Genomic DNA, 26937 nt, shown 5'->3' on the forward strand with positions numbered 1-26937 from the left:
TCATGCGTTTACTCTGTACGTGAATGAACCAAAGCCGAGCAAAGAGCGAGAAAACTAAGAGCTGGTGATAATGAAAGACTGTTGCCACCTTCATTGCTGCTTGTAGGGTGACGTTATGAATCGTTAGCACCTGTAGAGTTGAACATTGATCACCAAGCTGAAGCGAACATCTCTTGAGAAGCGATAATTAGATAATGTTTTCTACTGTCACCTACTCGAGTCGGACTTCGCCGTCCAGCTTGGCGGTTAAAGTAGCTTCTATCCGCTCGAGCTGCTTAGCCAAGTTGTCGATCTGCTTTGAGTGGCTGCTGATGGCACTGACCATTTGACCCTGTTGAGTACGCAGCTGTTCCTGCGTCGTGGTTGTCTGCGATAACAGCTGAAGTAGCTGTGCCTCCATGGGGTTCACAGCAGGTCCTCCTGCCTGTTCCTGCTGCTTCTTGACTGCGTCCTCCTGCGCCTGGTTTTCCGCTGCTGCTTGAGCCTCCTGCTCCTCTTGCTGAGCCTGTGACGTGGCGGTCACGATCTCCTCGAACAGGTTGAGTAAGCCACGAACCACAGTCTGAAGTTGACCGAGCACTTCGCCACATTCGAAGCGTGGCTGAGCGTCAAACACTTCCAGTGCACCAACCGTGTGGCCGTTAGACAGGACCAGCGGGATGCCAGCGTAAAACGCGGCGTTCTTTAGGCCTTCCTGTCGCCACGGGTTCCCTCGGAAACGGACATCGCTCGTCGTGTCGGCGCAGACCAGCGGTGAGCCACTACGGCAAGCGTGAGCAGCCAGCGACTGCATGCGGGGTACGGTTGCACCTAGACTGACGCCGTACTGAGCTCCGAGAACGTAAGTGTCACGGTCAAGCAGACCAACGACGGCAACGGGGCACTGCGAGGCGATCGCTGCCATGTTGCAGAACTGACGCAGCACACGGGTGGCACTGGGTGTGGCTGCCATAGTGACCAGAAGACTGTCGACGGACTGCAGACGCTCGATTTCATTGTCCAACCGCTTAGCCATGACGAATCCGGACTCCTGGACAGGATCCACGGGGTACGAAATCTGCTGGAGCTCCGAAAGTGGAGTGCACGACTCGTTCTGGCAGTGACGGCAGAAGGAGTCTGGTGGTTCTTGGCTAGAAGGTGCGAGACCGCGGCGGATGCTGCTGCCCATGCCGTCGCTTGTCGACGAGGTTGAGGTCAATACGTCACTAGCACTCTGCGACGTCTGGAGCTGCGAATGCTCTTCCACTACATCGTCGGCTTCACCCATGAAGCTGACGTTGGAGCTGAGCTTGCAGCTGATGCAGACACGCGACGGCGATGCGGCTGCTTCAGCTGTATCACCATCAGTTCCTCTCCGATTCACGCTGCAATTGCTGCAGATGACAGCGTGGCATTGGCGGCAGTGGTGACGTCTACGCAGCGGGTTGAACGACTTGGTGCAAACCGCGCACTTCCTCGCTTTCTTGTCCGCTGCAATCTCGGACGCAGCATTGCTCACGCTGAGCGTCGAGAAGCGAGAAATTGCTTCGTCGTCTGCACCGGAAAGGACGCCCCTCCCGCTATCCGACGAGCTGGTCGATCGATCCAGAAACGTCGAGCTCGACGCAGCACGTCGACTGCCACTCGACACATTGCTGGCGGCTGTGAGGGAGCTCGCGTCCACTGCGTCGGGGCTCGCAATGTACTTCCAGAACTTGCGGGAGTCCATGTACTTCAAGAAGTGAGCGACGTGGTAATCGTCTTCCGTATCCGTCACGCTGTCCACGTCGTTATCAACGTTGACGATCACGAACGGCTCGGGCGAGTCGGTGAAATCGCGGTCCCACATGACGTGGTGCAGCAAGTTCATGGCCACCAATTGGCGACAGAAGGCAGCGGCACTGACTCGGTCCGGGACCAGCGCCTGGTTCAAGAGGAACGCCACGATGGCTTCACCGGTGGCACAGCGCACCGTCAGGTCGGAGCGGATGCGAATGGGGTGCAGCACCAGGTCGCGACGCATTTTACTGGCCACGGGGGTGAGCTCGCGCACGCCGAAGCGGGGGTCCTGTCCCCGAGGGCTGGCCAGACACTGCAGGTTACTGGCGATAGCATGCACCCACAGATCTCTGTCCTTCCGGGACTTGGTGCGGAAGTTGACTTCGGTCTCGGGGAGCAGCCCCCCGTTGCACGAGACGTCGAAGCGTCTCGGGAACTTGGTGACCGCCTCCGGGTTCTCGAGGTCCGTGATGCTCACGCCGAGGCCGAGCTCGATGGCGCCCTGACGCGCAGAATCGCGCTCCCGCTTGTAGACGCAGAGCCATCGGCCTTCGAGGCGCACGAAGCTGTCGGACCACGTGGAGAAGGCGCCGGCCTTGAACTTGACCTCGAGCGGCCCGGCCAGCGTCTGCAGTGAACTCGAGAGCGGCATCGAGTGCGATGGACTGGGGCTTTCGACGAGTGCGAGGACACGAGGGATAAGAAGCCAAGGACCCGCAGAGAGCGAGCGAGGTTGACTAAAATGGCCGCGCCGCCAGATGGCGAAAGCAGAGGGCGTCGGATTCAGAAGCGCACGCAATGTTCCGGATGGAGGCACTTGGATGACTGCGCTGACGGATGCCACCACCTGCAAGCACTCCTCTCCCAACCTTCGTGGGCAGCCATCGGCGATAAAAAAAAAAGCGATGGTATATATAGCGAGTGCATCTCATTGAAAATACCTTTCCAAAGGGGTCAAATGGGCACACGCCTGTCGTGCTGGATGGCATTGGAAAGAGTCTCGACCAGGTGGCAGAACGAGCCTGGAAAGCGTGCACCAATATGACCAATGCTTCCAGGCTCGAAGTTCCTTGTACATGCACGGAAACCAGACCTTTCCGGATATCAGCATTGGCTTGCAACATTCAAAGTAAAAACGATCCCGGATTACCAGATGAGCTCAGCCTCAGCTAAGCACGACCTACTAACAACCTTCTTATAAGTCACTTTGAACGACAAACTCCTGTTCCAGGATTTCCTCTTGGTATTGTAGTTTTCGTTCAGCTCTGGAGCACCGACAGCGAATTGCTCCAGCTCACCAAAAGCGTGTTTCACAAAAATTAGTCAGTGGCTTGCTGCTAAGCGAGGATGGAACCACAACACACAGATATTATCCCATAACCGAATATTGTAAAATACTGGGCAAACAAACGTGGACTAATGCGCGTTGTCCTTTTGTTTGTCCCTTGAGCGGTGACCAGAAACCATGGCATCTGAATCCAGAATAATCCAGACCTAAGGCACTCCAGAACGACTCGGAAAGGGTCATTGCAGTTCTGTAGCAAAAAAAACTCTATGCCGACGGTGTCATTTTTTTAAACCATTCGCAAGCAAGTGGCCTCCAATAAATCTCCACAGACGTTGCGATATCCACCGAGGTCTCAAATTACCCAAAGTACTTTGCAGCCCGAGAAATCGTGGCCGAATGCTTGCGGTTTTGCAATGACCCCCCCCCCCGCGCGCGCCAAAGATGCGCCTTATTGCTTACTGTTTTGAAGAATGAGGATGAAGTGACAACTTCTCCCAGACGTTGAAAGAAGTGAGACACCAGCGTCAGTTGTAGCGACCCTGGGCGAGCGTCGTTGGTATCAGCGGTCAGTTCACTGCATAAGCATGAAGAAGACGGAAGATAAAGAAGCTGCTGGCAGGATTCGAGTATTGTTAATTGCTGTTTGGAGATTGCGTGAGTAGGAAGCATATTAATACTTGCTGGCATTAATACTTGCTGGCACACACACAGTTCGTTGTAGTTGCGAATCAATTACGTGGTTGATGTGTATACCACAGCTTGTCTTCGCGCAGCACTTCAAGTCAGGCATCTCGTCCACCCATCGGCGCCACGATTCCAAAAAATCGCGGTGAATCTACCTCGCCTTGTGGATTTCCTCCAAGTATGTTCTCTGTGCAGCTCCCCACTCCGTGGTGTATGGAGTATGGTACTGAGTCAATTCCCCGCTTGTTTTGCGGAACATTTCAACGCTCGGTTCACAACCAAACGGAGACTGAAAGTCGACTCGACCTGCAACGGCAACGTATTACGCAGGCTGCATGATTACCTCCGCGTTCTGATTTGTCAATATTCAGAATTTTACCATTGGTCAAAAGTCGGCATCCTCTTTTCACCAACCACCTCCGATCCATCCATCCATTTTGTCTCTTCATCGTCAAGTGCCATGGCGTCTGACTCGCGGGCAGTGGAGACGGCCCTGGCGCGCAACCTGCTGTCGTCGGTGCTCGCGCTAGCCTTCCCCAGCGACCTGGAGAACGAATCTGCTGCTCTGGAGGCCTTTTTGACGCAGCAAACAGCGCTGCGGGCGGCGCTGGAGCGCCACAACGTGTTCGGCCTCGTGACGGATGGCAAGGCGCTGACCAAGTGGGAAACCAGGTTGCTGCAGCTCATGGAAGGCACGCCCACTGCTCGTCGGGTGGGCTGGGAGTTACTGATGACGACGGTTCGTCAGAGTCCGCTGGAGCAGCTCGAATCACTGGCCTCGAAGCTGCTGGAGCGCATTGTGAAGGTTCTGAAGCAGCAGCAGTCGGCCAAGGACCAGGAACAAAACGAGGAGGAAGCTACGGCTGCTGCGTGCGGTGTAGCGCGTGCACTGCTGCTTCATGTGGACAGGTTCAACCCGGACGTACGTCGTGAGGTGCTGGAGCTACTGGGAAAGATGCTGCAGCCGCTGGTGGCGCTTCTGTTGAGCAAGCAACAGACCAGCAAGTCTGCGTTGGTGATTGCCCAATTGGAGCTGATTGCCACGCTGCTGCGTGCGTCTCCGAACTCGCTCAGGAGTTATGCTGTGAAGATTGAGTCGGCATGTGTGGCCGCGCTGTTCCTTGCTGCCGATGGAAGCGATGGCGATGACGTAGTGGCGCAGAAGGCTACAGTGTGCTTGGCGTTGCTATGCAATGCTTCGGACAAGCCTCAGCAGGTGTGGATGCAAATGGTGCAGAAGGCGTTGGCAGCGGCGCACCAGCAACTCGACTTGCTTGCGGGAAAGCGCTCGACTGTGCCGACGACTGAAGGAGTGACAGGAAAGAAGCTGTGGGTGCAGGGTGCTGCCAGCGTTCACCTGCCGATCTACCAGCGTGCTGAAGTGACGCTCATCCGAATGACGCGTGCGCTGAGCTCCTTGCACGAGCTACTGAGTGCTCGGACTGCTACTCTCAGTCGTGGACAAATTTCGGAGCGCGAGGTTCAGCAGGTGTTACCCGATGTGGTGCTGTTTGCACGTCGCGCGATGGGTGTGCGTGCGCACGAGGTAGGCAAACATACAGGTGCTTCGGATGATGGTGTTCGCCTTCCAGTCAGCGTCGTGTTCGCCGTGCTTCCGCGTGTTCATGCGCAGGCGCTGCGTGCTTTGAGTGCTTCGGTCGAGCGCACTGGGCTCTGCGCTCTGCGTCATGCAAGCAAGATCACTCGTGTTCTTCTGCTTGCCACTGAAAGTGTGGGCGATGGTGAGGACCTTCAGGCGTTGGCTGATGCTACGGCAGTGTGCGCGCGTCGTCTGGGTGCCAGTACTGTCGAGAAGCTTGGTGTACCGCTGCTGACCGAGTTGGTTGCGCGCTGCAAGCGTAGCCTTGATGTGAAGACTAGCACGGGTACTACCTCGAGCGGTGTCGCGAAGGTACTAGCGGCTCAGCAAAACGATACCAAGAACGGTGGCAGCAAAAGCAAGAAGCGAAAACGCCAGGCTGCTGCGGCTGCAACGCTTGCTGCTCTCAACGGTGGAAATGTAGCTGCAGGCCAGGCCAGTTTCGTGTCTTTGCGCGACGAGGCAGTTGTCGCGCTTAGCCTTGAAACAGTGCTCACGGCTATCGCTGGCTGTGTGGGTGTTTACGGAAGCTTATTGCCGGACGAGTGCCGCTCCGCTACTAGTGAGATTGCGCTGAAGGCTGTTCAGCGCCGGCAAGTGGTGGGATCGGGCCACGCTCATGCTTCAATTGATCCAGTGGCGTTCGCTCTTCTGTCAGATGCGGTGACAGCTGATGCCTCGGGCTCGCACGCGGCTAACTTGCTTCGTGGACTTCAGTATTGGCAGCGCCGCATCATCGGCAGTGGAGGTGCTTCATCGGCACTGCAGCTTGTAGCACTTAATGCTGGTGAGGCGATGCTGCACCCACGTGCGCCGCCAATGACAATCAACTTCCAGCAGAAGTCTAGCAATGAGCAAGATAGCCGTCGCTTTGGGGGCGCTTCGAAGGCTGTGAGGGAGTCTGCGGTCCTGGGAGACGCCATGGACTGGGACGAGAACGATCGCGATGATTCTTCGTCGAAGGACGAAAGTGATGAGGAAGATGCTGAATCCGAAACCACGCACGCTAAGCAGGAGTCAACCAAGACGGAGCCGCCGAACGTTACCGAAGAGGAAGAGGAGGAGGAGGAGGAAGAGGACTATGACGACGCTCGGCCTCAGGCTACTTCGACGGTGACCCCGATGGAAGATGAGAAGGAAGAGGACGAGGAGCCTGTCGCGAAGCGTGCAAAGGACAGCGATGAGGAGACGAATGTCATTGTCGCTGCGATTGAAGCCGATGGCAACGATGACGATGACGATGATGACTTCCCAGACATCGTCGTGGATGATGAGTAGACGTAGTACCGAGCGCAGAGGTGTCTATCTCGAGAGAAGTTGATTTTGTTTGCACTGCCATTTTGATGCATTTCAATAGAGTTTTGATTGACTTTAGAAAACAATGACTTGACCAAGGCCCCTACGCGGTAAGGCGCAGGTAACCCTCGTCTTCCCGCGAGCCCGCTGGTAGTAGCGGCGAGCTCATGGAAGCGTCCGCACTCAGCAAAATATCGTCATCCTCGTCGTTGTTATTGAATTTGGTAGCACTGACACCAGTTCGTGTCTTCGCTCCCAGTTTTCCTCCTCCACTTAACGTGTTATCAACCGTGGCCGAGAAATTGTGTTGCACCAGGAGCCCAACACCCACAGCGATCGAGAGCAACGCCAGGGGATAGAATACCTTGTCCGTCGTGGGAAATGGGTCGTCGTCATTCTGGTAGAAGATGGCTCCACCAACAACGCTAAATGTGATCCAACAGGCCTGAAAAATGGGAAACACAGTCATGATGTCCCCCAACGCCGTAGCCATATTGAGAAAGTGTGTCTGCACGAGGACGCACACGAACATGCCGCCTAGGAAGATGTAGGTCAGTCCGTACTTAAACTGGTTTTCGCCTTTGAGCGTGAGGGCAATCATAATCGCCGAGCATTTCGCCAACAGCACTGTCATTGCGCCCACAATGCCCGAGCAGATAGCATAATAATATGGCACACGAGACTCTCGAGCTGCAGCTTCCTCGTCTGCCTCAGCATCATCCGCATTATTCGCGTCGATGAGCTCTCGGAGCTCTCTACTCAAAGCAGGGGGGCTCACAAGCCCCGTCGGAAGCGCAGAAGGAGCCGTCGTGACTTGCAGAAACTTGACCTCCATATCCAAAAGCCTTTGTTCCAGCCGCTGAACCCGCAGCTCAAATTCCTGTTCAGCAGATGCAGCACAAATAAGAGATGCACAGCAGCAGCAAATCCCAAAAGTACTTGGCAAACCTTCATGAGTTTCTTCTGGCGTCGATTCGACCAGTACACCTGGTTCTTCAGTCGGTTCGCAACGGAGCCTTTGATGGTGGCCAACATACCCACCGCACAAACCCCGACGCACGTGATATACACCACGAACGCTGCAACAACCAGAAAACAAACAACATCAGCAAAGAATCAAGAAACAGAACATCTCCAACTCACGCGTCCGGACGAATCTCGTCTCGAGCTCCGGCAATGGGTACTCGACGTTCGGCTCCGCGATGCATGCAATGATGACCACGCCCACAATCACAAACAGCACGCCCCCCACGTCCGTCTAAATCATAGAAACACGCAAACCCTCTTCAATTAGAAAAGAAGCACAAAATAATTTAACTACCAACTCTCCATACCTTGTAGAGTTGCTCCCCATTGAGACACTGCGCCGTGACAACATTGGCCACGAGCGTTGCGCCGCCCCCCAGCGCGGCCACGAGCGACTGCGTGGCGAACCCAAAGGCCGCGAAGTCGCCCAAACTGCCCAGCGCCACGAGCGCGAAGCCCAACCACCACACGGGGCGGTGCACGTAGGGCCGGCGCTCACGCACAGGCCGCAAGGCCTCGCTCAGGTGCGAGTACTTCTGGATGTTCACGCCCAGGTTGGACACGACGGACGCCACGACAGCCAAGCCGGCGCCGAAGGCCTCCCACGTCTTCATGGCGGATACCACAAGGTGAGGAATGAATGTCAGTGTATCCATGTTGAATATTTGGTGTACGACACACTAACTAGATCTTGAAACGGCCTCGCGACTATTTTTAGCCATCGGGATGGCCCCAACTTCCTTTTTTGGTCGCGTCCTCTCGTCTGACGCCTCTTGGCGCGGCGTGAAAAGTGCAACAGCACGAGCAGACACACAGCAGCGCGTTGACGAGGCTGGTGCAAGATGAATCGGTACAAGGTCACCAAGCAGCTGGGCGACGGCACATACGGGTCCGTGCTCAAGGCCGTGAACCGCCAGTCGGGAGAAGTGGTGCGTCCTTGTTGCCATAGATGGAAAAGAGACGACCAGACTGGTAATCTTGTACGTTTTACTGGCATATAGGTGGCGGTCAAGCGTATGAAGAAGAAGTTTTACTCGTGGGAAGAGTGCATGCAGCTGCGAGAAGTCAATGTACGTCGAGGACGAAGCTTGTGTCAAAGGGACCATAGTTTAGTGACCAGTTCTGTTGTTGTCTGCAGTCCCTGAAGAAGCTCAACCACCCCAACATTATCAAGCTCAAGGAGGTGATCCGCGAGAACGATGAGCTCTACTTCGTGTTCGAGTACATGGAGTGCAACTTGTACGACACGATGAAGAAGCGCGACCGGCACTTTCCAGAGTCCAAAATCCGCAACCTCATGTACCAGATGCTACAGGGCCTGGCCTTTATGCACAAGCACAGCTTCTTCCATCGAGATATCAAGCCTGAGAACATGCTGGTGAAGGGCGACACCGTCAAGGTTGCAGACTTTGGCTTGGCGAGGGAGATCCGGTCTCGGCCCCCCTTCACCGACTACGTGTCTACTCGCTGGTACCGAGCGCCGGAGGTGCTACTACGATCCACTACGTACAACTCGCCTATTGACGCGTGGGCCATGGGTTGCATCATGGCCGAGCTGTTCACACTACGACCGCTATTTCCTGGCAGTAGTGAAGGCGACCAGTTATATAAAATTTGCTCGGTGCTGGGAAATCCGACACACAGTACGTGGCCTGAAGGAATGAAGCTAGCTGCTCAGATGAATTACCGCTTCCCACAGTTCGTACCAACGTCGCTAGCGCAGTTGATTCCGCACGCGAGTCCAGAAGCACTCCAGCTCATGACAGACTTGCTCAAATACGATCCAAACCAGCGACCGACATCAAGTCAGGCACTGCAGTACCCATTTTTCCAGGTGAACGTGAACGTGACCGTGCCGTTGACTGTATCAACACCGGGTGGGAGCAGCCAACAGCAGTGTGAACGTGTGGAGTCGACTGAAAAGTTGGCCGCTTTCACTCCGCCGCAAAAATCATCAGGAAGTCAACGGGGCGGGAGCGGACAGTATGGACGGAACCAGCAACCGGTGGTGGACGTCGGAGGATACAGCAGCTTACGGCAACATGCTACAATCACGTCAGCTTCGTCGTATGGCATGCCACGGGTTCCCCTGCGGAATGCTATAGCAGCAGCAGGAAGCAGCGTGCTATCCGGTGGGACACCGACTGGTATGGACAGCGGAAACATGGGCGACGCACAGGGCAGTCGCTACACGCGTCAGGCAAGATACGCGCCAGGAATGATGTACCGAGGCGAAGGTGACGGAGCGACGTACTCGGGCGGTAGACCACCGTACGTACCGCCGGGTGTCAGTGGTGGACTTCCGTTGGCAGCTGTAGGAGGTGGCGCGGGCGGTGCCGGCCTGGGCGGCTACAGCAGACACAACTATTGACTCCCGACGAGGAACTGGAAGCACTTCGATGTGAGTGAGCACCACTACCTGGAGCATGAAGAGAGCCGTCGTCACGCGTGCCGTGCGTAGATAGTGAGAGCAGGAAGAGAGAGAGCGAGAGAGGCTGTTACATGAGTGAGTGACCACGAGAGCCAAGTAAGTGGAGCTAAGCTGCGTATTCCGTCCCCCGAAGCAGCAAACAGGCCCGTCCAGTGGACTCCAGCAGCAAGTAAGCACCAGCAACACACAACGTAAGCCATTATTTAGATCTCCATAAGCTCTGTACTGCGGTCTGTGCGTCGTCCTTGGGTCTATTGCTGCACGCCGGCGCTGGCGCCCGCCTGGTCCATGATCTCCTTCTCCACCTGCGCCATCTTGACGCCCAGCGAGCTGTAGGCCTGCATGTACTTTCCGGCGCAGCGGTCAATGCAGCTCATCTCGCCCACGTTGAGCTGGCCGTCGTTGTACTTGAATTTGCACTTCTGGAAGCACACGCGCGAGAGGCGCTCGAACAGATCCGCGTAGGACGCCATCTCCACCTTGGCCATCATGAGTTGCGACTGTTGCGAAGGCTGCTGGGGCGCGCCCGGAGTCGCCCCGCCGCCCATCATTCCGCCGAAGTTCATGGTGCTGATTGCTTTTGCAAAATGGTGGGTGCTGGTGGTGAAGACAAACTATTCCGTTAGATGGGATTCAGAAAACTGTTACTTGGCATGTTGTATGCGCGAAACGACACTTCAAGTGCAGCCATGCGGATCGTGAACGCAGACGAGAGGCAGCTCGTTGTGGCGGACGAGCAGCTGTCGGGTCTAGAAGACGTGGTTCGCGTCATGCCGACAGCGCAGTACCTCAATGTGGCGGTGCGTGCTGTTGCTAGGGTTTCATCTTTGGGGATGATGCTAATTAGGCTCACAGTTTAATAGTCTCAACAGCTTGAGCGGGCTGGAGCAGGTTGGTTCATTTGCCTTGGGTAAAATTCAATAGATATAGTTGCTAGGACAACAACTGAATGCTGCTTGATTCATACTTCTGCTTTCTTATGCTGCAGATGAAAGAGCTACGTAGTCTCGACATCGCGCACAACGCCGTGGAGAGTCTACAGGAGGTGGCAACACTGTCGAATCTCTTGGTGCTTAAGTGTTCAAGTAACCAGGTTGCCGATTTAAGCTGGGTTGCAGGGTTGAGTCAGCTTGAGGAGTTATGGTTGAGAAACAACCGCGTTGAAAGTGCCCAGCTCGCGCATCTGCAGAAGCTCACTGCGCTCCAGACTCTGATAATCCACCCGAACCCGTGCACCGAGCGAGATGATTATGTGTACGTTAATGTTGATCACTCATCTCGTACATTGAGGTGGTGATGACATCGACTGGTGTGAATTTGGAGCAGCTTGATGATTCTCAAGGTGCTTCCGTGGTTACAACGTGTGGACACTGTCGTGGTAACTGAAGAACTGCGAGTCGAAGCTCGACATGCTGAAGAAAGAGTGACATTGGATTCAGGTGCAACGGACTACTCGCTTTTTTCTTTGTCTGGTCGATCGGAAGGTGAGTCCGCGATCGAGAATGACAATTTTGGGAAATCTACTCGGGACTAATAATTGAGAGTTATGTTGATGGGCAGATCCGACAGCGGACGAAGAATCTACGGTGGTTGTACCTTCAGTGGTCCATGTGGTAAAACCACCGCAATTGAAGAAACAGGTAGCCGAAAAGATTTCCGCCGCAGCGAAGATGCTTGTCGTACTGGTTGTTCTTAATGTGCAAATTGCTCTTGTTCACGATGTTGCTTTTTCGTTAGATGACAGCTGAGGAGTTTATGCGTGCCTTCCCGGTTCAAGATTTCATTCCTTTGGACGCAAATGGAGAATCAACGGTTGTACTGATTAAAAACTCAACAGAAAATGAGGTCGAGGTGAATACGTTGGGCGTTGTATCTTCCGCTCAAACCGAGACTAAAAACAACCAAGACGAAATTACAAAAAAGTCGGAGGTACCTGTTGGCCAAGAGGGTGACTGTGGGGCTCGAAATCGTTCACTGGACAAGATTGAGGAGGCTCAGAGCTCAAGTACTGGAATATCAGCTTTGTTGGATTCGGTGCTGACACTACCGACATTTGATGGAAACAGCTTTCTCACGAAGAAGAAGAAACTACAATCCCGATTGCTGGGTGACGGTAAGCCTAAGGCGCGCACCAAGCCGAAGACAGCGGTAGCGCCAACGAATGAGTCGCTACCGTTCCGCCAAGATGAAGAATACAGTGTCATGTACCCCAACAGCACGGTGACTGCCATTCAGGTGCGGTATGATGGATCTGTGATTGCCAGGTGGCCCTCGGGTAACGTGGCGGTGAGCGTTGATTTTGAGACCACATCTGAGCAAAGTGGCTATCGGGCGTACGCAGCTCACAAGGACGGTCAGCTAGCACTAAGTTTCGATCCCGCCGGTGTGGGCTTCTTAAACGCCTACCCAAGCGGAAAAACGTTGATCTCAACGACTTCAGATGGCAATGGCTTGTTATTCGACGTCAACAACGGTGCTATCGTTCGTCAATGGGATACTCAAGGCAGGCTTCGTGATGCAGCGTGTCAATCGGTTGGCGCTCTGGGCGAGGAACCAGATGGGTCCTTGCTGTGCAGCTTAAGTGATAATCTTGCTGTTCGCGTCCAGCTGACAAGCTCTCGAGTAGATGTGACTGCGGATGGAGTGAGGGAACTGTCTTGCCAGTTTAACCCAGTCTTGGTGCACATCTACTTCGCTGCGGCACCAGACATTCGACACGTATTTGTTAACCGTGCTAACCGAGCTGAGCCATCAGGCAACGAGGCGTGCGATCGTGCTCTTGGCAAAAGGTCATCTAAGGATGATACTGCTAAATGTATCAAAGCGAAGAAGGCACCTCCAATCGAGCACATGGATCTCTTGAGCAGTATTCGGGCTGCAGTGGCTGGACTGTAATATACTCAACAGTCAATTTGCAAGTGCAGCGTGACATTACAGGCATGGTTAATCTCCGAGCACTACTAAGTCGACTCTGTCCAGACCACAGTCTCGGTGGTGCTGGCAGAGATCGGTTCCGCGCTACGCAAGGGTGGGTACGCTTGATTCACTGCGCGCTTGACTGCGTTCACCCGCGCACGGAGCTTAATCATGATGAGAGCTACCATGACAGCGATAGTAGACACCGAAACCATGGCAACGATTGTTGAATCTGCAGGCTCAGCAGTATTGGCTATCTCTGTTTTCAAAGATGCCATGGTTACGGGCTCAACGCGAAGAGATAGCGGTTCACTGGCGGCTTGTTGCGTTACGAGAGGTGGAGGTTGCCAAAAGTTGTTCTCTATGATTTCGGTAGACGCCCAAGCGATAGTTCCGTCGTCATCCGTCGGAAGTTTCAGCTCCTCTTTGCCAGTAGATTGGCCAGCCATTGTCTGCTCACTCTGCGCAGAGGTCTCAAGAGGACTAGACACTGGCTGCTCTTCGATTCCAGCCTCTACATCGGTCGACCAGTCCAAGTTGCTGATTTCTGCCCGAAAACCATCCAATGTTTTCTGGTCCACCGTCTTGTAAATGGACTGCACGATGAAAATGTCGCCCCCAACAGATTTCTGCGTTAACTGCAACTCGTACGTGTACGGCCTGCAGTAGTAGATATCGCAGCGGCCTGTTGCCTCTAGTAGTGAGCTCGCACACCCGTCGACGTTGAAGAGGTAGTTCGTCAAGCCACTGCTCACCCGCTTGCGAATTGTGTTGATGTAGTGCAGACACAGTCTGGAGGTAACTGCTCGAGCGTAGTTGCGCTGGTAGCGCACAGCGTCCAGAGCGATCTGAGCGACGTCCTGAGTGAGCGACACAAATGTCCAAGTGGCACTCGCCGCCGCATCAAGATCGAGCTGCATGGTGTCGACAACACGAGCTGATATCGCGTCCTTGGGCACGAATTCACGCTCAACAGCATGGCCGGTGTCATTGGAGCTGGACGCCATCCCGGCAACACAATCGCAGCGCTTTCACGGATCCAAAAGAGGCTTAGGATCTCAACGAAGAAATGGACGGCAGGGATTTGTCTCTCAGCGACCTTTGATGCGCTAGTCCTGAGGTCTTCTCCGTTTGCCTTGCATCTATCGATCACTGTATCTTGGCACTTATGAATGGTATTTTTTCTTCTTTGTATCAGGATAATGCTTTAATACATGTAAGCTTATTCCGAAAACGCACATTAATATCTATCAACAAGAGATCGCGGTTGCTTGAAGTTGTTTGCTACCAAACCTGCAGTGTTTGCTTTTGCCTCGTGTACTTCTGCCCCTTGTAGGTTGGTTGAAGTGAGTTTCAAGAACTTCGCTGGATGCCAAACGGTCTTGGGGTCGCAAACTTACGAACTTTGTTCACCGAAGAACTCGACCTTCTCGAAGTCAGGTTGCTTGGTGTCGGTGCCAATACTGTCCCTGCTAATCATGGAGATCGTATTCTCCGCTGTGTTGAGTGTGCCGCGCGAAGGCGAATACTCCAAGATCATTGCACGCTGTTTGCTCTTCGCTTGTGCGCGCCAACGAACCACAACAAGGGCCAAGACGAAAGCGATTGTTGACACCGCTACTGCAGCGATTCCAATGATAGCAACTGTTGTCGCTCCTGGGCAGTCACTACCAACTACCTCCGGATGTGATTCGGACAAAGACACTGGATCGGCACGAAGGGACAGCGGCTGGGTGGTGACTTGTTGCTGCGCTGCGGTATTTTTCAAGAAATTGTTCAAATCACTGGTCCCAGCACTTGGCCCCTCTTCCCCGCCGTCTAAGAAAGTGGACCCTTCCAGAAATGCAGTGACAGCACCCCGCACAGACCTAGACTGATCATGTTCAAGCGGAATCTCTGCCTGTTTCATGACCGATTCATTCCCAGTACCTGTCCCTGCAGTCGACCAATCCAAATTGCTCTCTTCTGCCCGAAAACCATCCAATGTTTTCTGGTCCACCGTCTTGTAAATGGACTGCACGATGAAAACGTCGCCCCCAACAAATTTCTGCGTTAACTGCAACTCGTACGTGTACGGCCTGCAGTAGTAGATATCGCAGCGGCCTGTTGCCTCTAGTAGTGAGCTCGCACACCCGTCGACGTTGAAGAGGTAGTTCGTCAAGCCACTGCTCACCCGCTTGCGAATTGTGTTGATGTAGTGCAGACACAGTCTGGAGGTAACTGCTCGAGCGTAGTTGCGCTGGTAGCGCACAGCGTCCAGAGCGATCTGAGCGACGTCCTGTGTGAGCGACACAAATGTCCAACCCCCAGCCATCGTGTCGAACATCCATGACTCGCTCTCGCTGTCACTGTCGCTGCCCTCGGTCCCAGTAGAACCATCGACAACATGCCATTGCCCAGTGTTCGGCTGCACGGTGTCAGCATAGAATACATCATCAGAGCTGGAGCTCTCGCCGTCGCAGCGATCGTGATCATTTGGCCCGGACGAAGCCTCGGACAGTATCAACGTTGGGTCCGCCAGTACTCCCGGCATCTTGAGTATGTAAGAGGTAGAAGTACCGTAGCAACGGTCGACTATCGAGGTGCTTCGCTTGAGTCGGAGTCTCGAAACCTGGTTGTGGCACTTGTCTTCTAGCTTGCCGCGTTCGTAATACAGAGACGTTGCAGGAAGGCAGAGCGATGGAAAAACTGCGTCTCTTGGTGCGCTAACGGACAGGCACCGACATGGGAACGAACGGAGCAAACATGACTTGATCCAGGTTTCAACCGACCACATTCGCTGACTTCACACAAAGCGCGACGGGGAGTGAGCTATCCACTAGAAGCAACGGCATCCTCATTCCTCGCGCCGTTCGCCCTTCTTCTTCGGTGTTATTTTTTGCATCACCGTTCATCGAAGCAGTTATTGAATCATCCAGACGGAAGCGCGAGTCGGCTCCGAAGCATGTCAAACAGTTTCTTACCCTTCTCATCGACAAACTCCTCAAACCCAGCAGCAGCACCAACAGCCACAGTTATATTTGCCAAGTAAAATGCAAACTGAACTTGTATTAGCTGATGATAACTCTGTTGGATAAGCAACATGCAGCCTCATCTAGGTGTGAGACGATCTCACTCATCAGTGATGGTTTCAGCGATCGCACTACGCGGGATACAGAAGCTTCAAAATGTTTGCTCTTGTAGTTTCGAGACTGATTTGTCTGAAAGATGCATTGTAACGTTAGGTCTCACTTTTCGCTGTAGTTCTTCAGCTCGAGCTTGCGTTTGTGCTCGTCCACCTTCTCTTTCACTACGCGGTCTACCAGCTTGGGCGTGACGACCACTTCATCTTGCGCATACACGATGCTCTGCATATACAGCATCATTTTCGCGATTTCACGGCCACTCATACCGGTTGTCATCTCTCCGTACGGCGTCATCACGTTCGCGTCGAGAACAGGAGGCAAGGCGCTAACAGACGCTTTGTCAGGTTTGCCGGTCGAGATCGCTCCTTTTGCGGCCGGCGGGGCGGAGAGGTGTGCCACGTACTCGTTGAAGTACATTTGCAAGAGCCGCACACGTTCCTTTGCCTCGGGCAGGTCGAAGTGGAGTGTGTCATCGATACGATCGGTCACAGCAGTGTCGAGATCTTCAGGACGGTTTGTTGCCACGACCAGCATAAATTTCTTGGACTGCGTTCCCGTGTGGTACAACAACGCATTCAACGCGTTGCGCATTGCCTCACTCATGTGGGTTTTGCGTGTAGCACGGCACCCCAGAAACGCTTCGGCTTCGTCAATAAAGATCAGCACGCCTCGCGGAGACGAATTAGCCCACTTGAAGAGCGCGTGAAGCTCCGTAACAGCGTCAGATCCTAGCGGTCCCACGTCGCCACCACTTAGAATAGCGTAGTCCATGCCCGAAGCCCTGGCCAGGCGCTTGGCAACCATCGTTTTACCCGTTCCAGGAGGCCCATAGAGCAGCAAATGACGATACGGAGCGCCATGCAGCATCGCATTTCGAGTAGAGCGGGCGATTTCGAAGACCCGCGTCTCCAACATACTGCGTAGAACCACATCGGCCAATTCATTTTGCCCTTTTGGTGCCTTTCGACGAAATAGAGCGCTCAAGAAACCAAAAGCTCCAGCTGACCGAGAAGTTTCGCGAACGAGAGAGGGTTTTCCCAGCCGCTGCTCGATAAGCTTGCCCACGATGCGAATAGCCTCTCGGCTGAGGTAAATGCCAGCTGCGAGTGCCACAAACCCACCAACAAACTTTATGAGCTTCTGCTTGTCGGATAAAAGCACGGAGACACCTTGACCGAGGTTGTCGAAGGCCGACTGCAACGCCTGAAGCAACTTGACTCGATCGGCCTCTAGTCGTTGCCGCAGCTGCGCCATTTCAATATCCTGGTTCGCTCGTTGCTGTCGAATTCGGCCTTCGACATCAATTGCAGCCTTCTCTAGCGTCGTGTTGCGCTCCAATAACGCACGAGCATGGTCAGCCTCCAACTGTTTCTCCTTGAGCACCTCTTCGGTCTCACGCCTCGCACGCTCGATTCGGATGTTCGACTCTTCTTGTAGCTGTACCAGGTCTCGATTCTGGTCTCTTCGAGCGACGTCCTCATCTTGCATTCGCTTGTGGTCCAACGAGTGTTTTTCATTCTCCACCTGGAGTTCGTGGTCCCGTTTCAAATCCAGCGTCTTCCGCTCTTCCTTGCCTCGCACGCGCGCTTCCTCAATGAGTTTCTCGGTACTGGCCAACTCCGCCTCTGCAATCAGCCGCTTCTGCACCAGTTGTGCACTTGCTTCCTGCTCCAAATATCCCTGCAGCTCGTCAATTTTCTGCTGCTGAACGACCGTAAGCTGCCGCAGCGCTAGAAGTTCTTCCTCCTGACCCCTCACATTCAGAAGAAGCTGTTGAGTGGCCCCCAGGTTGTGCATGTAGAGTGCGTCCTTGTCCACGACATGGAAGTCCTGCAGTGCGATCTTGCCGCGGCCGTCACGGTCGAACACGAAGCGTTCCGGCAGTACCTGCACAACTTCGGGGGCCACCGTCCGTAGCTCCGGGCCCAGAACCCCCAACTGGTGCGTCCGACCTTCCACCGAGTCGTACTTGAACTCGTACCGCTTCAGCGCGAGCTTGCTCAGCAGCTCCAGGCTCGCGGACACGTTAGCTTCCTGCACGTTCACAAGTGCATCCTTGTACTGCTCCACCGTCACGTTGGCCGTGAATCCGCCGCCTCTTCTGGAATTCCGGAACGGACTTCGACTTGCCGAAGATATCGATATCTGCCATAGCATCGCGGTGAAGATGACGATCAGCCATTGAGATGTAGGCTTCAGACGGCTTGCCATGGTGCTCAAACGCGCCTGAAATCGAGGGGTGGTCAAGTGATCTCTGCTCGTCGAGTGTCCCTTCGACAGATCCGAAAGATACTTTTTTCGACGAATCGGTTCGACGTTTCTGTTCGATATAGGTCCTGCTGGCTGGACACGTTCATCTAAAACGACAAGTTCCCAACCACTATCCTAAGCACGAGAACGTTTGCCGTAAACTTTACGGACTCCGTAACCGAGCGGTACCTGCATAATCACGGAGATCAAGACGAGATGGCCTACTTTCTTTTGGCTGCGCGCAGCGACTTCTTCTGTGTAGCACTACAACTAGTAAGGCGTGTCGTGCATCTCAGTCTGGCTCGGAGATGGCAACGCCATTAAGGACCTGACGCCCAGGAGCATAGATTGTGGACGTCTAGAACTGCGATAAAAATGGCCGTTCACATTGCGCAACATACATACTGCTTCCTCTCATGTGGCTTCTCCCCCCGGCTTGTTCATTCGACTCCTTGGTCACTTACTGCTCGCGACTGTGGATGGGGTTGTAGCGGAAGCGCTCGCGGCGTCCTTGGTGCATCTTGAGCACTGCCACGGCGGCCAGCACCACGGTGAATACACCTAGCATAGCGAGCACGCCGGCCACAGTCCCTCTTCCTTGCGTCTCGTCCACTTCCGCCGCAAAAAAATTGGCCGTCTCCTGCCACGGGCGGTCCGAGTGGCGACTGAGGATGTAGTCGTAGCGATCAGTCGTAGCCCCCGTGCTCTCGTCAAAGAGCGGCGTGCCGCCCACGTACATCCGCGTGGCTTCGTCTCCGTACTGATTCAGGCCGTTGGTGCCGATCCACTCGTCCACCGCCTCCTTCTCGTCCTCCGACAAGCCTGCGGCCTTCAACTCCGCCACCGATTCCTCAGAAGCTACAGCAACACACCACCACCAACAAAAACAGGTTAACAATAGCCACCAAGAGCAAAATGAAAGGTTGAATTGCGGTCTTAACCCTGCCTTCCTAAAGAGACAACGAGCACATCACGTACTCTGCGTCGTTTGCAGCGCCTTCTGCTCCTCGCCGGCACTGCCACTGCCACTCTCACTGGCCGCACTGCTGGCTGCCTGCTCCACCTCCTTGATGCCCGTAACCTTGAGCGTGCTCGTCCACGGCTGCTCAAAGATCTTCACCTCGAACTCGGACGGCTTGCAGGCCGCCAGCGTCGCGTCCGAACACTCACCGTCCGAGTCCGTCACACTGCATCCGTCGATGTGAAAGCGGTAGTTGGTGCCGGCCACAACCTGCGTCTCCACGGACGCCACCTCCGAATAGCACACGCGCGTGTCGCCCACCGCCTTGGAGAAGCTGCTGCCGCTCAGCGCGTCCGCCAGCAGCTGCGTGTTGACGGCCGTCACGTTGGCCTCGTGCCAGCCTCCGGTCATACCGATGGTCACGACGTTGCGGGCGGCCGCGAGTGCAGGGAAGGCCACGAGGAAGGTCAGGGCGGCGTGCATCATGTTCGCTGTTCGAGAATGACTGGGCTACGGTATTTGATTGATAGCTGGCTTTTTCAAGTGTGAGATCAGCTTGGGAGCCCGCAGCTGGGATGCAGCAAAAGATGGGACCAATGACTTGGCGTTTGTAAGCGAAGGAAGTGGTGTATCTGCACACCAACATTGGGTCATGTTGAAGTGCCAAGAAGGATCCAGACGGACAACTTGGGCTTTCTAGGCAGATTCGCGAAAGCCATGGCCGCAAGAGCTACTCCGGAGCAAATGAGAGGCAAGTCGGTTCTTCCTCTCTTTCAAATATGCGCGTCAGCCCGAAAAGCATGGCAATGCTATGAGCACTCACCGAAATTGTCCGTTCGCGCGCGCCTCTTCACGGAGCCATTCCCGATTCTGCTGTGGAGTTCCACCACGAACCGCCATGCAGAAGCTCACGAATGTCGAGTCGCAGCGTATGATGGCGGTCATGGGCGATCTGCTAGATCGCCTCAACTACCTCACGTACGTGCCGCTGGAGCCGCAGAACTCGCTGCTGGACGCGCTGCGAGAAAGTCGCTGTCTCAACTCGGCCGAATTGTTGCGTGAACATTGGCGATGGGAGCAGCTTTTCCTGCAGGCGACGCAAGCAATGGACAGCCGGCAAGATGATATCGCCGACCAAGTTCGCGTCACTGCACGTTCGCTGTGCCGAGACTTGCGCGAGAACCCGGTGGCGGTTGAAGAGCTCTACCACAAGGGCACAACGGCGCACGACCGATCTGAGGACCTGCAGATGCTCGTGAAGGCGCTGTCCGAGCTCACAGATCTCACGCACGCTCAGTTGGACAAGACGCTGGAAGATGCCAAGTCCAAGAAGGAACTTATGGCAGTGGCGGAGAGCCGCATGAAGCAGGCAGAAGACGAACGCTTGGCGATTCGGGAGAAGCTCACGGAGATGCGAAAAACTAAGGAGGAAGAGGTGGCCCTGCTGGATGCACAAGTGCAAAAGCTGCGCACCGAACTGCACACGATCAACCAGGTATGCAGTATTGGTCCTAGTTTGGCGATAGTGATCACACTTGAGTACTTACTTTGATGATTTTGCGCTGTTCGAGCAGACTGCATCGCATGAGCTCATGATGATCGAGACGGATCTTAAGGAGGCGCAGGCCAAGGCTCACGATCAGCACTCGGAAGAGATGAAACTACTGCTGGACCAAGCTTCTGCGTTAGAGTTGCGCACTGGCAAGATGGCACAAGAACATCAGGAAGAGGAGGATGGACTTCGCAAGAAGAAGTGCAAAATGGCAGCCGAGGTCGCAGCTGTAGTGGAGAAATTTGACGGCGAGATGGAAGCTATGGAGACCGAGCTACGTACACTGGAGGATACCTTCCAGGAAGATCGCGCGCAATGCGAGCAGTTCAATGAGCACTTCCTTAAGGTACGTCTCGTTTTGTATTGCTGTTATTGTAATGCTGACATGGTATGTCTGGCAGATCGATGAGGAGCAATCTCGTATCGATGCCGAGGAGCGCGTATTGGAGCAGATTCGAGCACGAGAGCGCGAGAAGCAACTGGTTTGTTGGCGTCTGTGTTTTGAATTTATCGTAGATATCCCACGCCCTCATCGCTTGGAAAACTTGTTGAAAATGCTCACAGATGATCTACAATGCAGCCACCTGCATCCAGAAGGTGTACCGCGGTGTGCTCTGTCGTCGGGAATACGTCAAAATGGTTGCCAAGAACAAGAAAGGGGGAGGTGGCAAAAAAGGAGGCAAGAAAGGCAAGAAGAAGTAAGGGAACAGAAGAGTTCGGATTCCAAATCGATGTGCTTTTACAGGCAGAGTCTTGTACACGTGGTAGATCTTCATAGCTTTCTGCCGAGCATCATCCGTTGTTCTTCTACTTTTGCTGCTGACCTGGCTGGCCTTGGTTCTGCTGGAAGTTGATGCTGTACGATCCCGTCGCGGGGTCCTGCACCATCTGGAAGTTGTCGGTACTGAGTCCGAACTTGCCCAGGATCGTGTTGCCGAATCCCTTGAGCTTGTCCATCATCTCAGCCTTCATCTTTTCCTGCCGTTCGTGCACGATCTTCTGCAGCCGCTCGTGGCCCTTTACCGCCGTGCTCACCGTTGGGTCGATCTTCAGCACGGCGTCGTAGTCCGCCAGTGCCTCCTCCAGTTTGTCCAACTTCTCGAGCGCTTCAGCTCGCCGCAGTAGAGCCTTCACGTATGTGGGCGATAGCGTCACCGCCTGCGTGCAGTCGTCCACCGACTCCTCGGTCCGTCCGAGCCGCAGCAGACACGCCGCTCTGTTGCTAAAGTACACCGCCTGCAATGACACAGCTATCAGTTATAGAAATCAAACATAATGTTGCTGCCAACTCACCCTGTTGTACGCATAATCTTCCTCCGCCGGGCAAAACTTTAGCGCCGTCGTGTAGCACTCAATGGCGTCCAGGTAGCTGCCCCGAGAGAAGAACCTGAAGCACAATCATTGTCAATAACAACCTCTGCCACCCCATTCTGTGGGAATTTATCATTGCCACCCACTTGTTGCCGAGCTCCTTGGCCTGCGACGACTTTTTGACGCGGTCGCTCGAGTCTTTGCCCTCTTCTTCACCTTCCTCCGCGGTCTCCTGGTCCTTGACGCTAAGCACGAGACGCTCCAGCTGCTGCTCCAGCGACTCCTCCTCCTTCTGGTTCTCCACCTGCTTCTCCACGCGCTTGGGGTGCGTTGCGGGGAAGTGCGTCTCCTCTTCCAGCACCTCGAAGCGCGACTCGGATTCGGCCATTTCGCGAAAGTAAAAGTAAATTCTTCGTTTACCACGTGTTGATTGTCAATATTTAACAAGTGTTATTACAACCGTTAAGTGTCAAATCATCACTCCAAGATGGCGACGCCTGCTCCTGCGTGGCGCGCGCAGCAGACGCTCCCAGCGCACACCAAGCCCATCTCCAGCCTCTCGTTCTCCCCGGATGATAGTCTCCTCGCCTCCTCCTGTGCGTCCGCTTCCTGCTGCCTCCTCTGTAGCCCCCTACCCGTCTAACGCCGCGCTGTTGCGTCCACAGCCGCCGATTCCTCGGTCAAAATCTGGCGCTTAACGGCCGCAGATCAGCTGGAAGTGCCGCCCAAGACGTCGCTGTATGGCCACGAGGCGGGAGTGTCGGCCGCCTGCTGGTCACCGGACTCGAGGCACTTGGCGTCGGCTGCGGATGACCGCACGGCGCGACTCTGGGACGTGGAGACAGCCAAGACGCTCGCTACACTGGGCGCCACCCATCGCAGCTTGGACGCCGCGCTCACCACTCCTCTGCTGCTGCTAGAGGGCTCCTCTGCGACCCTGGGGCTGGACAAAGACGGCCTCAATGCCGCAGCGGCGACCTCGGAGCCGCCCGTGGAGTCGCACACGGGCTTCGTGAGCTGCGTGGCCTTCAATCCACAGGGGTCGCTGGTGGCTACAGGCTCACACGACGAAACCGTGAGGCTATGGGACGTACGCAGTGGCAGGAGCGTCGCCATTATCGGCGCGCATCAGGAGCCCGTGGTGAGTGTGGAGTTTCACCCGACGGACGGCTCGCTGCTCGTCACGGCCGGCTACGACGGCCTCACGCGCGTGTGGGACGTGGCCTCGCGTCAGTGTCTGCGGTCGTTTATCTCGGAACCGGCAGCACCTGTGGGCAGTGCGAGGTTCACGCCGAATGGGAGATACGTGCTTAGCTCGACGCTTGATGGCTCGGTGCGTCTGTGGGACTACATGCGCGATATCTGTGCGCGGGTGTACACTGGGCATGTGAACCGCAAGTTTAGCATGCAGTGCGCCTTCTTGCAGCAGCAGGGGAGCAAGCAGCCGGTCGTTGCCTGTGGATCTGAAGACAACCGCATCTTCATGTGGGATGTGGCGACGCAGGAAGTGAACTCGGTCATAACCGGCCACGAGCACCCTGTGCTCGCACTAGCGGCACATCCAACGCGCGCCCTGATGGTGTCGGGCTCCAACCGCGACATCAAAATGTGGATTCCAGGCGATGATAAGGCTAATGGTACGTCGCACGAAGCAAAATGAAACTCGGGAGGAACCACAGCACCACCAAGAAGCACACAATGAGTCTATTTATTACTACGATCCCGTGCCACGCCCACTTGTGAGTTAGTTGACTGCAGCCCCATACACGTATGTGAGAATGACCAGCGATCCTTCCGGCGCACTGCCATCTTGCTGAGTCTATTGGGTCTACTGCAACTGTTGCATCTTGCTGAGGTTCTTGAGGTAGCTGAGCGTGAACTGGTTGTCATCGCAGCTGCAGACACAAAAGAGGAATGTAAGTCAGTGAACAACATCAACTACACCAAACGAGAGAGCAACGTACATCTTGGCAAGGTCCTGCAGGTGGCGCGCAATGCTCTTCTGTAGTGAACGCAGAGTCGGCAGACATGTTGCACTGCTGGACGGGTCGTCGCGCAGGGTCTGGCCGTGCGTGTTAAGCACAGCAAGGCTCCACTGCAGGTAGAATTCAAGGTGCGGGCTCTTCTCCAACCGCTTGGCTAGCAGTTGCAGCAGCCGCTGCAAATACATCTCGCCACGTAGGGTCTGCGCTACAAGCGGAATGTTCGCAAGCGGGACGCCTTCCACACATCGAGCAATAAGCGGCTCCTCGTTCAAGTGCAGGGCCATCACCAAAGCGCGCGCGTACTCGCGGCGCTCCAGAGTCTGTGTGATCGAGTCGGGGGTGATGTCTTCGTCCAGCTCAAACGGGTCAAAGGCCAGACTCTCGTCCAGGCCGTAGATCAGCAGACCTTCGGTAGTCGCAGCAGCCCAAGCACGACCAGTTGGGGAGAAAAGAACAGCCTTGGACAGCACCTCCATGTTCTTGCGGCGGCTACCGGGGTCAACAGCACGCTTAGCACCCACCAGGTTGCTGCCAGGGTTGCGGCCAGACGCCTCTGAGTCATCCAAATGAGCATCCAGCTCACCCTTGGTAAGACCGCTCTCTGTAATGTTCTTGTTGTTGAGCTTATCCAGGATGCCATCGAGCGACAGGTTGTGCGAGATCTGGAACTTCTTGAGCAAAATCTGAGGCCCCACTGCGTAGATGCATACAAATTTGGAGCGTCCACCAGCAAGAAGAAGCGAGCCGTCAGCCGAGTAGCACACGCTCGTAAAGTGCTTGGACAGCTGGTTGTTGGCGGCCGTAATTCGGTCACCCTCCTTGCGACCACCAGCAATGTCACGCTTTCCGTCAATTGAGCCTACTTGTTCGCCGTCCTTCACGTTCCAAATGTTGATGGCACCGTTGAGCGTTGTGGAAGCAAGCTCCTTACCATCAGGGCGGAAAGCCACAGCGAGCACGTCGGTAGGATGCGCGAGAGGCTCGATGAAGCTCTTCTTGCTAGCAAACAGGTTCCAAAGGCGAACGGTGTGGTCCCACGAAGCTGACGCCAAAATTGGCTCAGCAGAGGACGAAGGCGAGAACGACAGTGAAGTCACGGGTCCACTGTGACCACTGAGGACATCGGTGAGGCGTCCAGTCTGCAGGGACCAAACATACACGTTAAACGGGTCCATCGATCCGGCACACACAACCTGACCACTCGGGTCCAACGCAAGGGACAGGAACTGCGTGGGCTCAGGCGTCGTGAGAACGCGGAAGTTCTTGTATCGGTTCAGGTCAAATGCGCGCACAGTGCCATCCAGAGACGCACTCACAACAGCTTGACCAGAGGGGGTAAACTGCACTGCTGTCACGGGGGCGGAGTGCTCCGTGAAGGTCACGTAGCAGAAACCACTGTTCGTGTCCCAAAGTTTGAGCTTGGCATCGTCAGCACCAGTGGCAAGCAGGCGACCATCAGGCGAGTAGCTGGCAGCATTCAGGTCAAAATAGTGTCCCTGTTGCTTGAGCACATACGTCTCCGAGCGCCACTCCCAAACCAGCAGCTGGCCAAGCTTGCGCGACGCAAACGCCAGCCACTCGCCGGTAGCGTTCACGGCCACTGTTTCTAGCTCATTCTGCGTGACACTGAGCGTGTGGATGTTCACAAACGCGGGCAGTTCGTACAGGCCGAACGTGCCGTTGCCAAAGCCAACCACAAGCATGCCCGTGGATGAGTGGAAGGTGCAGCACAGCACCTTGGCGAAGTCCATCTTAAGCACGTGCTTCTGGCAGGTGTACCATTGAATGGCACGCGCAATCTCGGGAATCTGCTCTTCCGACAATTTACGCTTCCGCTTCTTGTCTGCAGCGTTATCCTCGCTGTCACTGTCGTCGCTGCTCTCACTGTCCTCGTCCTTCTCCTCCTCCTGTTTCTCCTCGTCCTCGCTATCGTCTTCTTCGCTATCGTCAATCATCTCCACCTCCGGCAGCTTGTATTTCCACTCGTACGCGCCGCCATCACGTCCAACCGTGAAAATCGACTTGTCGTCCTCGGCAAAGAACGCTCCGACAACCACATCGCGGTGTCCCGAGAGCGTCAGCGGCTTGAAGCCCTCGTATCCGTCCACCGAGAACACACGCGCTGACAGATCCTCCGATCCCGTCACGAAGAACTTGGAGTCGTGCGACCACGACAAGCTCACCACGTCCGCGTAGTGGCCCGTGTACGTACGGTGCAGCACGAACGGCGCGAACTCGCGCACGAGTCCCGGTGTGCGCCAGAGTTGCACCTTGTTGCCGACAGCAACGGAGATGAAGCGGTCGTCCGGACTGAAGCTCAACGCGCCCACCGGCCGCTTAAAGTGGAAGCGGTAGAGCACCGCGCCGCGCTTCAAGTTGACGAGCAGGCAGCGACCTTCTTCGTCCACGGCGAGCAACAGCCGCGAGTCGTGCGAGACGGCAATGCGCTCCACATTTTTGCGCGCTTCGAACGCGAAGGTGCGCGACGTATTACTGCAATGAATGCACAAAATCAACGGTTAGTAAGTGTATCAATTCAATGTGAAAAAGGTGTCAATTAATGTATAGACTAACGCACTTGACGAGATCGAACTGCGTGATGCGGTTGCCCACGGGACTGAGCACCGAGTTTCCGTCGGGCGTGAAGACCACGTTGCCCTGCGAGTAGACGCTGCCGCACAGGTGCTGGAACTGGTACGCGAACTTCATGGCCGCTGTCCGTGTGTCAATGTTCCTTCCCAGCCAGTCGGAAAT

General features: G+C 55.1%; 14 protein-coding genes across 14 annotated transcripts; 5 read left to right on the forward strand and 9 right to left on the reverse strand.

Moving 5' to 3' along the window:
• Positions 1-211: 211 nt before the first annotated feature.
• KRP23_10010 (FYVE, RhoGEF and PH domain-containing protein 2) lies at positions 212-2410 on the reverse strand (the record flags this gene model as incomplete). Its single annotated transcript, XM_067895640.1, has 1 exon — positions 212-2410. One exon carries the CDS (start codon positions 2408-2410, stop codon positions 212-214), a length of 2199 nt encoding a protein of 732 aa, XP_067741839.1.
• A 1780-nt stretch (positions 2411-4190) lies between these two features.
• On the forward strand, positions 4191-6608 carry KRP23_10011 (uncharacterized protein; the record flags this gene model as incomplete). Its single annotated transcript, XM_067895641.1, has 1 exon — positions 4191-6608. One exon carries the CDS (start codon positions 4191-4193, stop codon positions 6606-6608), a length of 2418 nt encoding a protein of 805 aa, XP_067741840.1.
• A 121-nt stretch (positions 6609-6729) lies between these two features.
• Positions 6730-8266, reverse strand: KRP23_10012 (NIPA-like protein 2; the record flags this gene model as incomplete). Its single annotated transcript, XM_067895642.1, has 4 exons — positions 6730-7506; positions 7575-7705; positions 7770-7884; positions 7961-8266. 4 exons carry the CDS (start codon positions 8264-8266, stop codon positions 6730-6732), a joined length of 1329 nt encoding a protein of 442 aa, XP_067741841.1.
• Positions 8267-8494: 228 nt separating this feature from the next.
• KRP23_10013 (Serine/threonine-protein kinase MAK) lies at positions 8495-10023 on the forward strand (the record flags this gene model as incomplete). Its single annotated transcript, XM_067895643.1, has 3 exons — positions 8495-8581; positions 8654-8722; positions 8791-10023. The coding sequence occupies 3 exons, from the start codon at positions 8495-8497 to the stop codon at positions 10021-10023; spliced, it is 1389 nt and encodes a 462-aa protein (XP_067741842.1).
• Positions 10024-10334: 311 nt separating this feature from the next.
• Positions 10335-10649, reverse strand: KRP23_10014 (Mitochondrial import inner membrane translocase subunit TIM10; the record flags this gene model as incomplete). The annotated part of the gene is made up of 1 exon (XM_067895644.1): positions 10335-10649. The coding sequence occupies one exon, from the start codon at positions 10647-10649 to the stop codon at positions 10335-10337; it is 315 nt and encodes a 104-aa protein (XP_067741843.1).
• A 123-nt stretch (positions 10650-10772) lies between these two features.
• Positions 10773-12978, forward strand: KRP23_10015 (Protein phosphatase 1 regulatory inhibitor subunit PPP1R7-like protein; the record flags this gene model as incomplete). Its single annotated transcript, XM_067895645.1, has 6 exons — positions 10773-10883; positions 10939-10974; positions 11072-11337; positions 11410-11567; positions 11644-11723; positions 11821-12978. The coding sequence occupies 6 exons, from the start codon at positions 10773-10775 to the stop codon at positions 12976-12978; spliced, it is 1809 nt and encodes a 602-aa protein (XP_067741844.1).
• Positions 12979-13043: 65 nt separating this feature from the next.
• KRP23_10016 (uncharacterized protein) lies at positions 13044-14006 on the reverse strand (the record flags this gene model as incomplete). Its single annotated transcript, XM_067895647.1, has 1 exon — positions 13044-14006. The coding sequence occupies one exon, from the start codon at positions 14004-14006 to the stop codon at positions 13044-13046; it is 963 nt and encodes a 320-aa protein (XP_067741845.1).
• Positions 14007-14395: 389 nt separating this feature from the next.
• On the reverse strand, positions 14396-15532 carry KRP23_10017 (uncharacterized protein; the record flags this gene model as incomplete). Its single annotated transcript, XM_067895648.1, has 1 exon — positions 14396-15532. One exon carries the CDS (start codon positions 15530-15532, stop codon positions 14396-14398), a length of 1137 nt encoding a protein of 378 aa, XP_067741846.1.
• Positions 15533-16226: 694 nt separating this feature from the next.
• Positions 16227-18335, reverse strand: KRP23_10018 (ATPase family AAA domain-containing protein 3; the record flags this gene model as incomplete). Its single annotated transcript, XM_067895649.1, has 1 exon — positions 16227-18335. One exon carries the CDS (start codon positions 18333-18335, stop codon positions 16227-16229), a length of 2109 nt encoding a protein of 702 aa, XP_067741847.1.
• Positions 18336-18834: 499 nt separating this feature from the next.
• Positions 18835-19821, reverse strand: KRP23_10019 (Cystatin-like cysteine protease inhibitor EPIC4; the record flags this gene model as incomplete). Its single annotated transcript, XM_067895650.1, has 2 exons — positions 18835-19232; positions 19353-19821. The coding sequence occupies 2 exons, from the start codon at positions 19819-19821 to the stop codon at positions 18835-18837; spliced, it is 867 nt and encodes a 288-aa protein (XP_067741848.1).
• A 412-nt stretch (positions 19822-20233) lies between these two features.
• KRP23_10020 (Dynein regulatory complex protein 10) lies at positions 20234-21589 on the forward strand (the record flags this gene model as incomplete). Its single annotated transcript, XM_067895651.1, has 4 exons — positions 20234-20830; positions 20910-21233; positions 21289-21369; positions 21452-21589. The coding sequence occupies 4 exons, from the start codon at positions 20234-20236 to the stop codon at positions 21587-21589; spliced, it is 1140 nt and encodes a 379-aa protein (XP_067741849.1).
• A 105-nt stretch (positions 21590-21694) lies between these two features.
• Positions 21695-22586, reverse strand: KRP23_10021 (Tetratricopeptide repeat protein 1; the record flags this gene model as incomplete). Its single annotated transcript, XM_067895652.1, has 3 exons — positions 21695-22123; positions 22181-22274; positions 22345-22586. The coding sequence occupies 3 exons, from the start codon at positions 22584-22586 to the stop codon at positions 21695-21697; spliced, it is 765 nt and encodes a 254-aa protein (XP_067741850.1).
• Positions 22587-22685: 99 nt separating this feature from the next.
• KRP23_10022 (WD repeat-containing protein 5) lies at positions 22686-23858 on the forward strand (the record flags this gene model as incomplete). Its single annotated transcript, XM_067895653.1, has 2 exons — positions 22686-22794; positions 22864-23858. The coding sequence occupies 2 exons, from the start codon at positions 22686-22688 to the stop codon at positions 23856-23858; spliced, it is 1104 nt and encodes a 367-aa protein (XP_067741851.1).
• Positions 23859-24026: 168 nt separating this feature from the next.
• KRP23_10023 (Periodic tryptophan protein 2-like protein) lies at positions 24027-26892 on the reverse strand (the record flags this gene model as incomplete). The annotated part of the gene is made up of 3 exons (XM_067895654.1): positions 24027-24093; positions 24163-26676; positions 26762-26892. The coding sequence occupies 3 exons, from the start codon at positions 26890-26892 to the stop codon at positions 24027-24029; spliced, it is 2712 nt and encodes a 903-aa protein (XP_067741852.1).
• Positions 26893-26937: the final 45 nt, after the last annotated feature.

This window comes from Phytophthora ramorum (assembly GCF_020800215.1).
Source record: "Phytophthora ramorum isolate Pr-102 chromosome Unknown Phyram_PR-102_s0009, whole genome shotgun sequence".
Lineage (NCBI taxonomy): Eukaryota > Oomycota > Peronosporomycetes > Peronosporales > Peronosporaceae > Phytophthora > Phytophthora ramorum.